Source organism: Nuphar pumila, chromosome 7 (genome assembly GCF_984573655.1).
Source record: "Nuphar pumila chromosome 7, dmNupPumi1.hap1.1, whole genome shotgun sequence".
Taxonomy (NCBI): Eukaryota; Viridiplantae; Streptophyta; class Magnoliopsida; order Nymphaeales; family Nymphaeaceae; genus Nuphar; species Nuphar pumila.
The window spans coordinates 113,350,277-113,366,548 of record NC_143255.1 but is presented as its reverse complement, the minus strand read 5'-3'; the positions used below and the strand labels follow the sequence as shown (position 1 = coordinate 113,366,548).

The window sequence follows — 16,272 nt, the reverse complement described above, 5'->3', positions numbered from 1 at the left end:
ATTTGGATGCACAGGAACCGACTCATATTTGGCGACCATTTCAAAGATAATGTACCAGTGGTGGGGCTTTGCTTTAGTGCCATTCGAAGCCAAACTCTGCCACATATAAAAGGTCTGAACTCTCCCATAGCCCTGAGATGGCGTGACTCAGGTAGATGGCCACCCCCACCAAACCAGTGGATACAAATTAATTTGCATGGGATATTTTAGAAAAGCTGGAGGGTGGGATACACTGTGAGAGGCAGCCAGGGTTTTTTTTCTCAAAGCCGGCTGGGTGCACCGTCAAGGTCAGTTAACCACCAAGGAATGGAGCTGCTGAGGGGAGATCTTGGGATCTCTGAATTTTAAGCAGCAAATCATAATTGAATCTTCTAGATTAGATCTAGTAACAGGCCTCAACAGAGATACAGGAAGAGGTAATCCGGCCAACGCCCCTGGGGATGTTGATATTTTGTATAGTTTTGACAGATTCAGAATTCATTACACCACACGTTCTGGGAATGAGATGGCTAGAATGCTAGCCACCAGAGCTAAAAATTTTGCGGAACGCCACTGGAAAAACTGTCCACCAGATTAGTGCCCCATGGATGATGATGGTGTACAGGGCTAACTGAATCTCCATTGTAACTGCACAGCTTTTTGGATCAAAAAAATGGTAGGGGTCTGCCTAACCCCAGCTTGCCTTTCAAAAAAAAAAGACCAACTAATTAACACAAGTCAGTTCAAACTCTGCTAAATTCACGTCTACATGAAACTTTTCACAGGCTTATATACTTGAATGTTTGCACAATTGCATTATTTTTCACCCAAGGGCCAAAAGAAGGAAAAATATTTTATATAAAAATCTTACTACTGTTGTACATCAATTACACAAGAAGCTCTTAGTGAAACATGTTCACTTCATACTGGACATTGTCTTAACAGAACCCAAGGGAGAAAAGAAAACCAAAAGAAAAAGGACAGAAAAGAGAAATGGAGCATGGAAGCAAACTACCGCATTGGCCACAAGGTAACGCTGCATTCATGGAAAAGCTGGACGCAAAACTACTGGCAATGTCATACAACAACACACTCAATGCTTGCTCAACGACCAATGTGTTGTGCGCTTGTGAGGTTGTTGTCCTGTTGTCCTGCAAGTTTGGGGGAAATCAATGAGAATGCATCAAAAAAAGGCGAACAAGATACCAATGACAGATTGATGCATACCTTCAGACTGCATTGACGATAGGAATAGGATCAATTGCCTGAGCCTCAGTATCATATGATGACAGCAACTGTTTCTGCACATAAATACACACATTCTCATCACAGGCTCGACTAAAACAATAGTATGCATATTAACATATAATCTACAATTTTTTCTTTAGTGTTAACTTTCTAAAATTGCACCATGTTGCGATCATGGTCGTAATGAATAAGATCCTTGATGAAATCACAGCGTAAACATTAAAAACCTTTTTTGCCATATCCCTCAGGCAATAGACTTCTCATCCACAAGTGAGACAGAAAACATTTCAAAGCAAATTTCGGAGGAATTTGCAACACTTGATGAAAGGTCAACACATTTATTTATCTGATATAAATGCTAAACTCAAAAATAAGAAACATAGTAAATACACACATACACAAAGTTCAAATAACATATATCCAGAATTGGCTTAGAGAAAGCTTTGAAGATGCAGAAACAGCTTCGATTGGACACTTACTATTAAAAAAAAATCTCTTATGACAGAAGTTTACACAAAAATAAGAAACAATATTAAACACAAATATACAAAGTTTAAACATATATCCTGCATTGGTTAGCTTTGAAGATGCAGAAACAGCTTCTATCAGAAGCCTACTATCAAGAAAAAACCCTTTTTTACAGAAATTCAGTGCTCTACACCCCAGAACTACTGAAATTGGAAGGCCGAAGGAATCAATATGTTCCTATATGTTAATGTGAAGAATCACCTATCGTTGGTGGAAGATTTAACTGAAAGATCCAATGGTTCTCAATGTGGGACATGATTTCCACTATGATCAAAATATGTGTTACAACTTACAACTCTCAAGGTATGTTTCATGTAAATTCACCAAAAGCCCAAAATTCATAACATTACTGTCAAGATGTGTATAAAATGAAATAATACAGACATTCCAATAGCCCCAAGAAAAATGTGGTTTATCCATAGAAAGATTGGAAATCAAGGAGCACTTTCATGTGAATATACACGAGCTGATTTCTAGTGCTCGTGCTTTTTCCTTGAGCTTTCGCTAAGGAAATGATGATCTATGTCAAAGCACTTAGTTCTCGACGATGTATAGGTTCAAGGCAATATTTAGGAACTCTATTTTTTATCGTAGTAAAAGCATTATTTTGAGTCATTGATTTTCTACAGTTCTGGGTCTGTAAACATGATAACGAGTTCAACCATCAACCTACATTTCCTTTCTGCTCAGCTATGTAATACGGACTCTTCTAACAGGGCACCGCACCAGCGTCACACCCGCACCCATGCGGGTGTAACACTTACGACTTCCTTTGTGTCAAGTGAAGTCAACTACACTGAGGTCCATTTCTGTCCAAAAATAGATTTAGTTAACCCTAACCAAGTCCAGTTTTATCTATATTATATATAAATACATAAATGCACACACACATACACATATATATATACATGCATACATACATATACATATATATATCCGCACCTCCGCACCATGTGGTGTTATTTTTTTATTGATGAGGAATATCAACTTCTATACCCAGGAAATATCTAAGTGAACCAAGGTCTTTTGTAACAAAGTGTTTTTGAAGATGAGCCTTTGTGGTTTCAATATCTTTCACATTGTCTCCTGTAAGAATGATGTCATCCACATATACTACCATAACAACTATGCCTGAGTTAGTTTTCTTGACAAATAGTGTATGATCTGCCGCTGACCTATTAAAGCCAAAGTGTGACATCACTTCAAACAACTTTTGAAACCATGCACGAGGACTTTGTTTCAAGCCATAAATTGCCTTTCTCAATCTACACACCTTCTGACACTCCCCCTCAACCTCGAATCCTGGAGGTTGTTGCATGTAAACGGTCTCAGATAGATCCCCATATAGAAATGCATTTTTCACATCTAATTGGCACAAGCTCCAACCATGCTGAACAACTACTGAGAGAACAAGACGAATGGTACCCATCCGTGCAACATGAGAAAAGGTTTCAAAGAAATCAATACCATATGTCTGAGTATACCCTTTTGCTACTAATCTGACCTTGTACCTTTCAATAGAATCATCAGATTTGTACTTTATTGTATATACCCATTTACATCCAACAATGTCAGCATCTGCTGGGGAATCAACTAGATCTCATGTATGCTGAGATACTAAAGCATCCATTTCTTCTTGCATGGTCAGCTTCCAGCGGTTATCAAGCTCTGCCTGTTGATAGTTCAGAGGAATAGTTTCAGCAGATAAGGCTGAAATAAAAGTTTTCATCTGATTTTCAATTCTGGCATCAGAGACAAAATGAGATATGGGATATAAGGTACATTGTCGTGTCCCCTTGCGTAGAGCAATAGGCCTGTTATCATCATCATGAAGATCACTATTGTCAGTAGAACTTACCTCAGGGGAAGAAGAAGATGAAGGCACTTGTAGAGGTGGAGTTCTACGCACATATACCAATGGAGGATTATTAAATCTTGAAGAGGATAAAGTTTGGTTCGGTGATGAGGGCACAGATTCCAAAGGAAAAGGAGGTATAGGTAATGGAAAAGACTCAGCTGGATCAACCTACAGTGGGGAACCGGTACTAGAGTAATATGGAGTGGATTCCAAGAAAGATACATCCGCACCAACATACTCTCGACGAGAAATAGGATCATAACATCGATATCCCTTTTGATTTTTGGGATAACCTATAAATATGCATTTTTTAGCTTGAGCAGCTAATTTATCACGGTCAAGGCCAAGTTTGTGTACAAAGCAAACACATCCAAATATTTCTGGCGAGAAAGAGAAGAGTGGGGCATTAGGTTTTAGGATATGTAAGGGAATTTGATCACCCACAGAAGATGAAGGCATGTGGTTGATCAGATAACAAGCAGTGGTAATCGCATCACCCCAGTATAACGCAGGAACATTAGATTGAATCATAATGGTCCGGGCAACATCAAGCAGGTGCCGATGTTTTCGCTCAGCCACCCCATTTTGTTGAGATGAATAGGCACAGGAAGTTTGGGGTTGAATGCCATGATCTTGGTAAAATTGTAACAGAGCTTTTAATTTAAACTCAAGAGCATTATCACTGCGAACAATCTTGACAATAGATTCAAATTGAGTTTTTATTTCAAGAATTAAGGATTTGATAATACTTGAAACTTCAGATCGTTCTTTTATTAAAAACACCCATGATAACTTAGAGCAATAACAAGATAGTATCGACACTGAGTCCTAGTAGGAATCTTACTAGGACCCATACATCAGCATGAAGAAGTTCAAAAACTTTATTACTAGACTGACTCTGACTCGAAGGGAACAAACTTCGATGATGCTTGCCCAGCTGACATTCTTCACACTGAAATGATGTAGTGGAAGGAATTTGAGGAAAGACCGAACGAAGCTTTGACAATGAAGGATGACCAAGACGACGATGCCATTGAACATGACTGAATGAGTGTTCCACTGCAGCATAAACATTACCCACTGGATGATGTGGGTAGTAGACTCCATTTTCTTCATAGCCTCCACCAATCTTCTTCCCCGTCAACAAATCCTGAAAACGACAAGCCATCAGATCAAATATTACTCTACAATTTTGTTCTTTTGTAAGGCAACTAACAGAGAGTAAACTTTGAGGAAAGTTTGGAGCATGAAGAACATTTTTCAACTGTAAGGAGGAGGATATAGAAATATTTCCCTGACCAATAACCGAGGAGGAACTCCCATCGGCTAATGAGACTCCTCGATGAACAGTAATATCCTTTAGATCTGAAAAAACAAGTGAATTTCCACACAAGTGTCTGGATGCACCAGAGTCAATAATCCACTTACTGTCAGTCGGATGAAGATGATTTCCTGTTGAGTACGCAACACCAGCTACAGGAGGAGTGGAACTCAAACGACAAAGAGCTATCAGCTCATCATATTCAGCACGACTGAGGGTGATATTACGGTCACTTGCAGAGATATTATCCTGTACATTTGTTGCTTCGAGAGTAGTAACATTTGCTTTAGGGGCATATGACTTTGATGAATAAGGGGTTGGCCGACCATGCTTATCCCAACAACGATCTTCTAAATGTCCAGATTTTCCACAAAATGTGCATTGAAGCTTTCCTCTGCCTCCCATACCTCGTCCACGACCTCGTCCTCTGATATTCTGAATATTTCCACGCCCATAACCAGATGAGACAACAAGAGAAGATGACTGAGTCACAGGCTGAGATTGTGGAAGAGAGATTGCAAGTCTACTCAGACGATTGTATGCATCAGCAAGAGTAGGTACATCTGATCCAGTCAACATTTGGACTTTTGCAACAGAAAATTCTAAAGAGAGAACTGTAAGAAAGCGAGCAACCATAGTTTGTTCTTGATGATCCTTTTGCTTCGAGCAACAAAGAGGCCTGTGAGCATTGAGTCTTTCAAATGCATCTTTGACAGAGGCATAGTACTGGGCCAGGGTCTGATCTCCCTGTTGCATATTATATATCTCCTGTTTGACTTGCAGGATACGACTCACATTAGTCTCTTGTGAGTACGTATCTCGAAGATTGTCCCACATCAGTTTGGTTGTATTATAGTAAATTAATCCATCTGCAATATGGGGTTCGACACTGTTCATGATCCATGACATGACTATGTCATTATCTTCATCCCAAGTAACATATTTTCTCAATTTTTCAGTGGGTTCGTCTTCCAACAAAATATGTTTTCTACGATGTCCAGATACCGACATCATAAAAGTTCTGGACCACCGGGCATAGTTGGTTTCATTCAACCTTACAGAAGAGTCGTACGAGAAGGGATTGGCAAAAGCCTTATACTCCCCAATATGTTCAATTTTGGAATCACATTTCGAAGTTTCAGCATACTGAAGATGTAATTCTATTTCAGCAAACAAAAAAAATCAGATTACCTCACTTGAACAACAAGTGTTATAATCACGCGTCAGGCAATATGATAACCAGTAAAGAACATCAGCCCACAAACAGGAAGAATTTTCCAACACAGCAGGGAATCACTCCTGTTGTTTCCACGACAGAAAGAACAGCAACCCACAAAGATCACGCCTACTGTTTCCAACATATAAAGCTCGACAGCCAATTAAGAATATCAGTTCTTCAGGGCACGGTTAAACAAGTCAGTCATATCACGATCACACGCAACAACACATGAAATGAATCTCAATCACACACAACAACACAGGAAATGAGATTGTTGTTGCTCCCAAACAGCAGGAAATCACGGCAGAAAAAAACACTCCAAACTGAGAAGCTCTAGGGTTACGGCTCCACATCTGCTCCCTTAGATCTGATGACAGATCTGGGTCAAATCCCAGATCTGTTATCAGATCTTACACACAAACAAAACGCAAACCTGATTTCAATATATTTTTTTTTTCGTTGGTGAAGATCAATCCCTATTGATCACGCTCCCAAGATCAAGGCTCTGATACCATGTAGAAGGAAGATGTGATGCGCAGATACCTGGGTAGAGAGAGAGAGAGAGAGAGTCGGCTGCACAATAAAGAAACTCGTTAATCTGTAATTAGGGCTACTCTCTATGTTAAATAGAGAGAGGCCAAAAAGAATAAATTACATCTAAGTCCATCATTAAATTAAAATTTCAAATAACCTCTAATCTAAGAAGACTTAAACTTAAAACCACCTAATCTCAATAGTTAATTTGATTTATTGCATGAATTTATGCATGATGAATTGATGATATGATAATTGTTTTTATTTCATTAGTGTTAACTTAAAACTATGAAATTTATATATATATATACCCTCCCCGCATCCCCACACCCAAGTCTTTTTAAAGTGCCCCATCTGCACCCACACCTATGTACATAGCTGCTCAGTGGTCGTCCACAGTCATTTACTATTTGAACTTCAAGTTACAGATTTTCTGCATTAAAATCACAATAAGATGAAGACCTCTTCTTACTGCAATTTTCCCATCCAACCTGCACATCTGAACTGAAGGAGTTTTTGGTGTAAACCAGCTGAACATCCTTTATACCTTTCAAACATCTCAATATTCTTTTTATAGCTCCAAATGGGGCCTCCTAGTTCTTGAACATCTTTTGAGACCAAGTGATTCACTTATGGACGTCAAGCATATTGAGAATAAGATGATGTCACACAACAACAGTATTCTGCATGCATTTTCTTGGATTATCATGAAATTCTCCTTGTGATCCACTTGATCTCTAATGATTCAGAATTGGCAACATATGCTGATCTGCATTGTTTTGCTTCCATTCTATTTAACTATACCAGTGTTGTAAAACCCACGTGAAAAAAAAAATCGGACCTGGGCCCGTTCTCGTTAGGGCTTTAAAACCCGACGCAGGGGGAGGATTTGTTCCAGTAAGTTCTTAATACTTGAATGTCCTAGTTTCAATCCTGATATAAGATTTTTATCTCTACGGTACCTCACAGTACAAGGTATCACGTTCATTTTTTCACTCGTACCCACAGATGCCCTTACACATCTTGCTAGATTGTGATGCACATCCTGATCCATGCAATGCTACTTGTGTAATCTAATACCTCATCAACTAGCAAGCATTTTCTTTGTTCCTTATAAAGTGTTTCTACTAATAGGGGACTGCATTTATTGTTTCTGTCTAAGATCATTTTTCTAATTGAACTTTCGTTCTGAGTCTAGCCATTGACTGTTCTTGTTGGCATCCAGCCCTGACCTTTCATGGTTCAAGGAAAAGCTCGTTTGTGTTACATTAGGGTTAACATAATTCCATACATCAGTTAGACAAGACTCAATCTTCTAAATCAAGGTAGGTACTGGGAGATATGCAGTATTGTATTTTGTCATACCAAGCCCTGTTGGTCAGCTGCAATCACTTTTATCTAATCAGTCTTCTTGGCATCTTAGGTCACATATCATGTGCAGTCAGAGCTCATAATTTTCTTGTTGGAACTACTGTTACGTTTTTTTCAGGTCCAAATATGGTTCGACATTGTGATTATCATTTATCAAAAAGATGCCATTGTTAGACTGCACTTATTTTTGTCAAATATGTGCGGTACCCTTTTACCTTTTGCAGGGTTGCTTCTTATAGACAGCTCAAATGCTTAAAGATAGGGACATGCATTAGCTGGATAAATAGGATGACGCCATATTAACCAAGTCATATTGTTTGGATTCCATATATTCCATTTCCACCACTTCATTGGCCTCTACAACCTAAAGTTAAGTAATTTGGCCCGAGGTCTAAGCACTTCAATTGTACCATAAAAAAACCTGTCCAGGTAATTCCAATATCCAAAAGGATTTACAAAGATCATAACAGTCAAAATAGACAAAAGAAACAAGTTGTTGAGAAGGAACTCACGTGATCTTCAAATTCTGGGCTAGACAAATTGATTGTGAGATTTCTCATCAACTGCAAAGCCTGAGACAAGCAGAACACAGGAAACTATATCAATAACGACCACCACTAATTGCGGAACAATTCTATATATCACACAAGAACAGAATGGCTACAAAGACCAATTAAAGCAATTATTATGCAAAAAAAGGAACAGAATAATTTAGTGAGATAGATTATCCAACCTAAACACAAAAAATGAGGCATAAACTGAAACAAAAATGTGTGCCAAAACAAACTATAGGACTTTGAGTATAAATTTAGAAAACATATGCATGGATTTCTATCTGCATCTGCATATGCAGCTAGACCAATGTGGTATCGTACGTTACAATACGATACGTATCGTTACTATGGGAAATAACAATATGATAGACACTTGTATATGTTATATGTATTGTACGATACAACCATGTATCGTACCGTATCATATGATACATGGTGTGTCATACTATTAGGGGTGTCAACGGGCCTGGTTTACCCAAACCAAACCCTAAGGATCCGGGTATGGTGATAAATAAGAAGACCCAATTAAGACCTGGGTCCGGACCCAAAGGTTCGATTAATACATGGACCCGAGTATAGTTTATGAAATTTTATACCAGAACCGGACCCGACCTGAGTTCTGATTAAGACCCGCAATTTTTAAATGTAAAAATGATACAAAAATATGGATTTATTAGGTATGGACCGGGTTTGGTTCATGTAGTTCTTATCGGGTCTGGGTATGGCTTTTCATATAGTGGACCTGATTAGACCTAGGTCCGAACCCGATACCATACCCGAAAATCTGTCTGGTTATACCTGGGTCCCAACCAAACCCGACCCGTTGACACCCTTATGTATGATGCACATTAAAAATGGCTGAATCATAATTTTGTTCTTTTGGGGTTTTAAAGACCTCTTGAAGACAAACTTTCTTAATTGTGTAGAGGTCATTAGAGAGGTATCTACGCACCCTAGGAGTCATAAGAGCAATTTGGGGGCCGATTTGTGAGCAACGGAGAGGGATTTTGCGGTTTGCTCAAGGGTTCATTTCTACAATTTTTTCACTCAAGAAAGTGAGTTAAGGTAAAAAACTATATTTTTTGCTTCTTATTGAGCTTTTTGGGGAAAAGATGGCATTAAATGATCTGTCATAGCAATGGAGCACTCAAGTAATGAGTGAAAACCAATTGAAAATCGAGTGCAACTATTGTCATAATATTTTTTTGAGTGATATCTCTCGGTTGAAGCATCATTTAGCTAGGATACATCTCAATGTTGAATCCTGCAAGTCAAAGAATTTTTCGAATACCGTGAAATAGTAATGCTAGCAATTACTCACTGGTCTGAGAGAAAAAAAAAACAAGAAAAAGAGATGAGAGGCAAAAATGGGGTATGCACAACCTTGAGAGGATGAAGCTGAGCTCCCTACTTCTGATTTGATAGCCCCTAGCATAGCATCAGAAGTAAGAAGTTCTACAACGAAGGAAAAATGTGTGGCTAGTGTTAGTAGTAGTGTTGTCATGGACACACAAAAAAAAGGAGGGAGTTCTTCGAGAGGAGGTAAAGCTCGAGGTTCTATTAGGAGTTTTTCTCTCTTAGGATTGCCCCTAGAGCGCAACCTGACATTCATACAACTATGACTCAACATTTAGTTGAGCAGACAAATGTCACATTTGGGAGATGGTTTTATGATGCTTGCATTCCTTTCAGTGTGGCAAATTCTTTTCATTTTCAGGCCATGACAGATGTCATAACCAGTATCGAACCTAGATATAAAATGTCTTTGTATCATGCTTTAATTTTTTTTTTTAATATTAATGTGAATGAAGTGAAGGCATATTATAATGAGATGAGGTAGTCATGGAGAGAAACTGGGAGTAACATCATGGCAGATGGGTTGACAGACCGAAAGTCAAGGACCTTGATAAATTTTCTTATCTATTGCTCCAAAAAAATTATGTTTTTAAAGTTAATTGATTTGTCTAATACGACCACGACAACGGATGTATTGCTCAAGGTATTTGATCAGGTTGTGGAAGAGGTTCAACCTCAAAATATTATTACTGATAATGCAACCAATTATATGGAAGCAAATAAAAAATTGGCAAAAAATTATGGGTTATTCTTTTGAACCTCGTGTGTTACCCATTGCATAGACCTCATAATTGATGACATCGACAACATAGATGAGATAAAGCACATAGTTAAATGTTGCCAAAAAAATGCTAAATTTATTTACAATCATGCATGGATTTTAAGCACAATGAGAAAGTACACTAGTGGTGTCGAGTTGGTTTGTAGTGCAGTTACTAGATTTGCTACAATATTTTTTACAGTATAAAGTCTAGTAAAGAATACAACTGCACTAAAAAAATATTTTCATTAGATGAGTGAAATGCATATCCCTATGCATAAAAAAAAAGCCAAGAGAAATTATACATAATATATTTAGAAGTGAATTATGAGATTCATGCGTGAAGTTGAGAATAATTATACATTTGGTGAAGATACTTTGATTGGTTGACAGTGAAGACAAATCAACTATGGGTTATCTTTATGAGGTCATTGATAAGGCAAAAGCGGTCATTAAAGATAATTTGAATGAAAAAAAATTACATGCCTATATAGAACATCATTGATTATAGGTGTGGACTGGACAACTTCATCAACCTCTTCATGCTGCAACATATTATTTAAATCATGCATTTAGATATTCTCCTACGTTTAAAATGGATAGGAAAGTAAACAAAAGACTTTTGGATTACATCGAAAGGTTGAACTCTAATTATGGCATTGAAGATCAATTTTATAAAGAAATAAAATTTTATGATAATGCATTGTAAGATATGGGAAAACCTACAATAGTGTCAAACCGTATCACGATGCGTCCAGGTAATTTATTTTGCCTATTTTAATTTTAATTTCATATTGTTATTTAGTTTTGATGTTTAGTATGATTGTATATGTTATTGTCTTATTGATTTTTCATTTTTTTTTCAAATATGCGGTGAACCAGGTTTGAACATGATATTCCAAATTTGAGAGATTTTGCCACTAACATTTTTATCTAAACGTATAGTGCAAGTAGATGCGAGAGGAACTGGAGTGTCTTTGAGCAAATCTATACAAAAAAAAGAAATATATTAGAGAACAAAATCCTTAATGACCTCGTCTACATTCGTTACAACTTACAACTGAGGTATATAAAATTATAAAGTTTATTTATTATTTTTATTTATTTATTTAAAGTTTTTTTTATATCATACAAAACCCAACTAATTTTAATTTTTTTGTAATTTTTTTAGGCAAATAAAAAAGTTATCATCAAGGAGACACAAACAACAATTTTATCCAATTAGTTTGAAAGTTTTTGATATATTGGATGCATTGGTTCAAGAAGCAGATATTTTGAATGAAGAGGATATTCAATAAATCAACGTGAAAGGAGCATAGGAGGTAGATGATGAAGAACCCACGTATATATTGAAGACGATGTGAGTGTCGAAGGAAGATACGATAATGATGATCATGATAATTGAGGTTATATTTTTAAAAAAGATAGGGGTTGTTGCATCGATTGTAAGGTTATACCGGGAGAAAGTGTAGCTACACAACATAGAGTCTTAATTTTAGATCTTAGAATTAGACAATGTCACAAAAGGGATAGACATAGGATAGATCCTAGAATTAAGTGGTGGGCATTGAAAGGAGCTAAACAAGGAATGTTTGTAGAGCAGGTAGTTAAGGAAGTTGATTGGTGTCTCGAGGAGGATTCAGAATCAATGTGGAATAAGATAGCGAGTGGCATGAGAAAGGTGGCTAAGGATGTATTGGGTGAGTCTAAAGGCGGTGCACCGCTAGGTAAGGATACATCATGGTGGAACGAGGATGTCAAATTAGCTATTAAGGTTAAAAGAGAGTGTTATAGAAATCTAAGTAAGAGTCGTGATAATGAGAATTTGGAGAAGTATATGATAGTAAAGAAGGAAGCTAAAAAAGTAGTTCGAAACGCGAGGGATAAGGTATATAAGGAGGTTTATGACAAGTTGGATACCAAAGAGGGCGAGAAGGATATTTATAGGCTTGCAAAGATGAGAGATAGGAAATCGAGGGATCTGGGTATGGTTAGATGTATCAAAGATGAAACGCAAAGGGTTTTAGTCAAAGATGAAGAGATTAAAGAGAGATAGAAAGATTATTTTGATAAGCTATTTAATAGAAGTCATGCTCACGATCTTGGAGACTTCTCCATTCCTTTTCATGAGATGAATCATGACTTCATGCGCAAGATTCAAAAGAAAAAAATTGCAGAGGCTTTGAAGAAAATGAAATCAAGAAGGGTAGTTGGCCTAGATGGTATACCTATCGAGGCTTGGAAATGCTTGTGAGAGAAAGGTTTAGAATGGTTAACAAATCTTTTTAACAAGATTTGGCGGACAAATAAGATGCCTAATGAGTGGAGGAAAAGTACTTTGGTGACTCTATATAAAAATAAGGGTGATATACAAGATTGCACAAACTATCGTGGTATAAAACTCATGAGTCATACTATGAAACTTTGGGAGAGGGTGATTGAGTCTAGGTTGAGGAAGGTTGTTATGATATCGGAGAATCAATTTGGTTTTATGCCTGGAAGATCAACTATGGAAGCTATACATCTTCTTAGACAACTTATTGAGAGATATAGAGAGAGAAACAAAGATTTGCATATGATTTTTATTGATTTGGAGAAGGCATACGATAGAGTACCTAGGAACGTTCTCTGGTGGACAATGATGAAGAAAGGTGTTTCTCTCAAGTACATTAGTATAATTAAAGATATGTATGAAGGAGCAGTAACCAATGTCCGCACTTGTGGAGGGGTGACAACCAATTTTCCTATAACGGTTGGGTTACATCAAGGATCTGCTTTAAGCCCTTTTCTATTTGCTATAGTGATGGATGAGCTTACGAGATCAATTCAAGAAAATGTGCCGTGGTGTATGTTGTTTGATGATGATATTGTTTTGATTGATGAGTCTAGAGCTGGGGTTAATGCTAAGTTAGAATTATGGAGACAGACATTGAAAGCAAGAGGTTTTAAGTTGAGTAAGAGTAAGACAGAATATATGGAATGCCGGTTTAGTAAGCAACGAAGTAGTGATGAGAGTGTAGTGAAGCTTGGTGAGCAAGAAATACCGGTGGATGACTGTTTCAAATATTTAGAATCTATCATTCAAAAGTATGGAGAAATTGATGGAGATGTAAATCATAGGATAAAGGTTGGGTGGATGAAATGGAAAAGTGCAACTGGAGTGTTGTGCGATCGTAGAATGCCATTGCGGTTGAAGGGAAAGTTTTATAGGACGATAATTAGGCTCGTTTTACTATATGGTATGGAATATTGGGCTGCCAAGAGACATCATATTCAAAAAATGAGTGTAGCTGAGATGCGTATGCTTAGATGGATGTGTGGAAATACAATAAAAGATAAGATTCGAAACGAGGAGATACGTAAGAAGGTAGGCATTGCATCCATTAAAAATAAGATGAGAGAGAATCGTTTACGGTGGTTTGGACATATTCGGCGAAGGCCTAATGATGCTCCAGTTAGAAGGATGGAGAAATGGGAAAATATATTAGTTAAAAGAGGTCGAGGTAGGCCGAGGAAGACTTGGATGGAGATGATAGGAAAGGATATGAATGCTTTGAACCTCACCGAGGACATGGCATTGGATAAAAATGATTGGAGGAGAAGGATTCATGTGAAAGACCCAGAATGATTTTCTTTTTTGGTTCATATTGCCAACCTCAATTGTTTTGGGATGAAGGCGTAGTTGTTGTTGTTGTTGTTGGTTATTTAATAACACTTAAGTATTCATAAACTTGGTTATTTTGTTTTTGTTTATATAATATGAAAGTACGAGTCCTATGGCATATTCTTAATGGCAAGATATTTAACATTTTGCATTATTCTTATGAGATAATTGATATTCGATGATGTCTTATATAGCTCATAGAGACATAAATGCTTCATATGTGGATTTATGGTTATATTTTGTGTAATTCATCATTACTTCATGTGTTCTGATTTTTTAAAAAAATTTGCTATTTTTCTGATTTTTCATGTTTTTTTTGGAATTTTTTTATTAAAATTTGTGATTTTTTATGATATGATATATTACGATACGTACCTTGTTTTGGGCCCGACCGATAAGGGTAACAATACAATACTTATAACCTTGGTCTAGACTCTAGACCATCTCTTGTCTAATGCAAATGAATTCCTTAAGGGTGTGTTTGAATCAAGGTTATCTTAACCCGTATTGGTCGGGCCCATAGTTACATTGTATCATATCGTACCATAAATTTTTAATAAAATTTTTCAAAAATCCAAAAAAATAAAAAAAATAGAAAAATTAAAAAAAAATCTAAAAAAATCATAACACGTGAAACAATGATGAATTTCACAAAATACAACCATAACATCACATATGAAGCATTTATGTCTTGGTATGAATGGCATGTTAAATGTAATAAATGTAAACATATATGTATATATATGTTTACATATTCATTTCTATACATTTTCTGTATATTTATAGTTTAGGGTATTTTGGTCTTTTCACATATACAACACAATAAGTGTATTTTTTATTTATTTTATTTTTGTAAATATTCCCAGCCTCAAGGGCTTTTTGGAAATACTCCATAGAGTCGGACCCTATCCAACAACTATATTTCTAGCCGTTGGGTAGGCCCCAACGGCTCTATAGAGCCCTCTCAAGGTGTATATATAGGGGTGATCCCCCCTCGCCATGAATAATTTTCTTAAGGGAATTTCCCAAATACAAGAACCTTTTTCTATGTGTGTTTCAGCCCATGGCCTATCCTTGTGTGTTCTTGTATTGACCTATAAAAGGTCACATTCTCAAAGTGTTGTCTGACCCATAAGTGGCTCACTAAAGCATATACATCGGTTCGTGACATGGCATGCATAAGACATTGAACCTTAAATAATCAAGATAATATGCTATAAATGGCAATCTCACCAGAAAAATGCAAACTATGAAATAATATGCATATTAAATAATGAATCTAAGCTAATAAGTTACAAGATTCATAATAATGGGTGTTTACATAAACAAAAAAAACACATTATTTTTTAATGCTTAAAAATTTTACATAACTCATTAAATCACTGTTAAGCTCTTTAAGGATGAAATGAATTAGATAATGTCAATCGTTGAGTATCATCAACATCATCTTTTTTTTGAAAAAAAAAACTCATTAAATCACTGTTAAGCTCTTTAAGGATGAAAATGAACTAGCCACGGGCTTATATGTTTTCGAAAAAAAATTGAAATAAGTGCATCTAAACAGAATTTATAGCGTATCTTAAGATATGCCCCCTATCGTAGTGTATCGTAAAATAAAGATACGAGGATGTATCATATTGGAACACCCCATAGTAATGATATGTACCATATCGTACGATACAGACAACCTTTGTTTGAATGCCTGAAATCTCAAACCCTCATTTGTTATCCTATCTTAGGATCTTAGCAAGGATCTCAAATACAGTGTTTGATTGCAGCGGATTACAACTTTGGATCTAAGATTCAGTGTATTTTTACCATAGTTGGCAAACCCGGCGAGTCGACTCGAGAATCGTCCGAGTCAACCCGGGTTGAACCCC

General features: G+C 36.7%; 1 protein-coding gene across 3 annotated transcripts in view; it reads right to left on the bottom strand.

Moving 5' to 3' along the window:
* Window positions 1–819: 819 nt before the first annotated feature.
* The window catches only part of LOC149832989 (protein REVEILLE 6-like), a 55,957-nt gene continuing 40,504 nt past the window's right edge, over window positions 820–16,272 (bottom strand). For 2 of the 3 annotated variants that reach the window (XM_090012668.1, XM_090012667.1), the window contains 2 exons: window positions 8,571–8,630; window positions 6,616–6,726 (listed from right to left, as the gene is read on the bottom strand). In XM_090012668.1, coding sequence (XP_089868794.1) covers window positions 6,637–6,726; window positions 8,571–8,630 — 150 coding nt within the window. In that variant the 3' untranslated portion in view covers window positions 6,616–6,636. Of the gene's footprint in view, window positions 1,131–1,206; window positions 1,281–6,615; window positions 6,727–8,570; window positions 8,631–16,272 lie in introns of those variants that run through there. The other variant, XM_090012669.1, reaches the window with a different exon arrangement.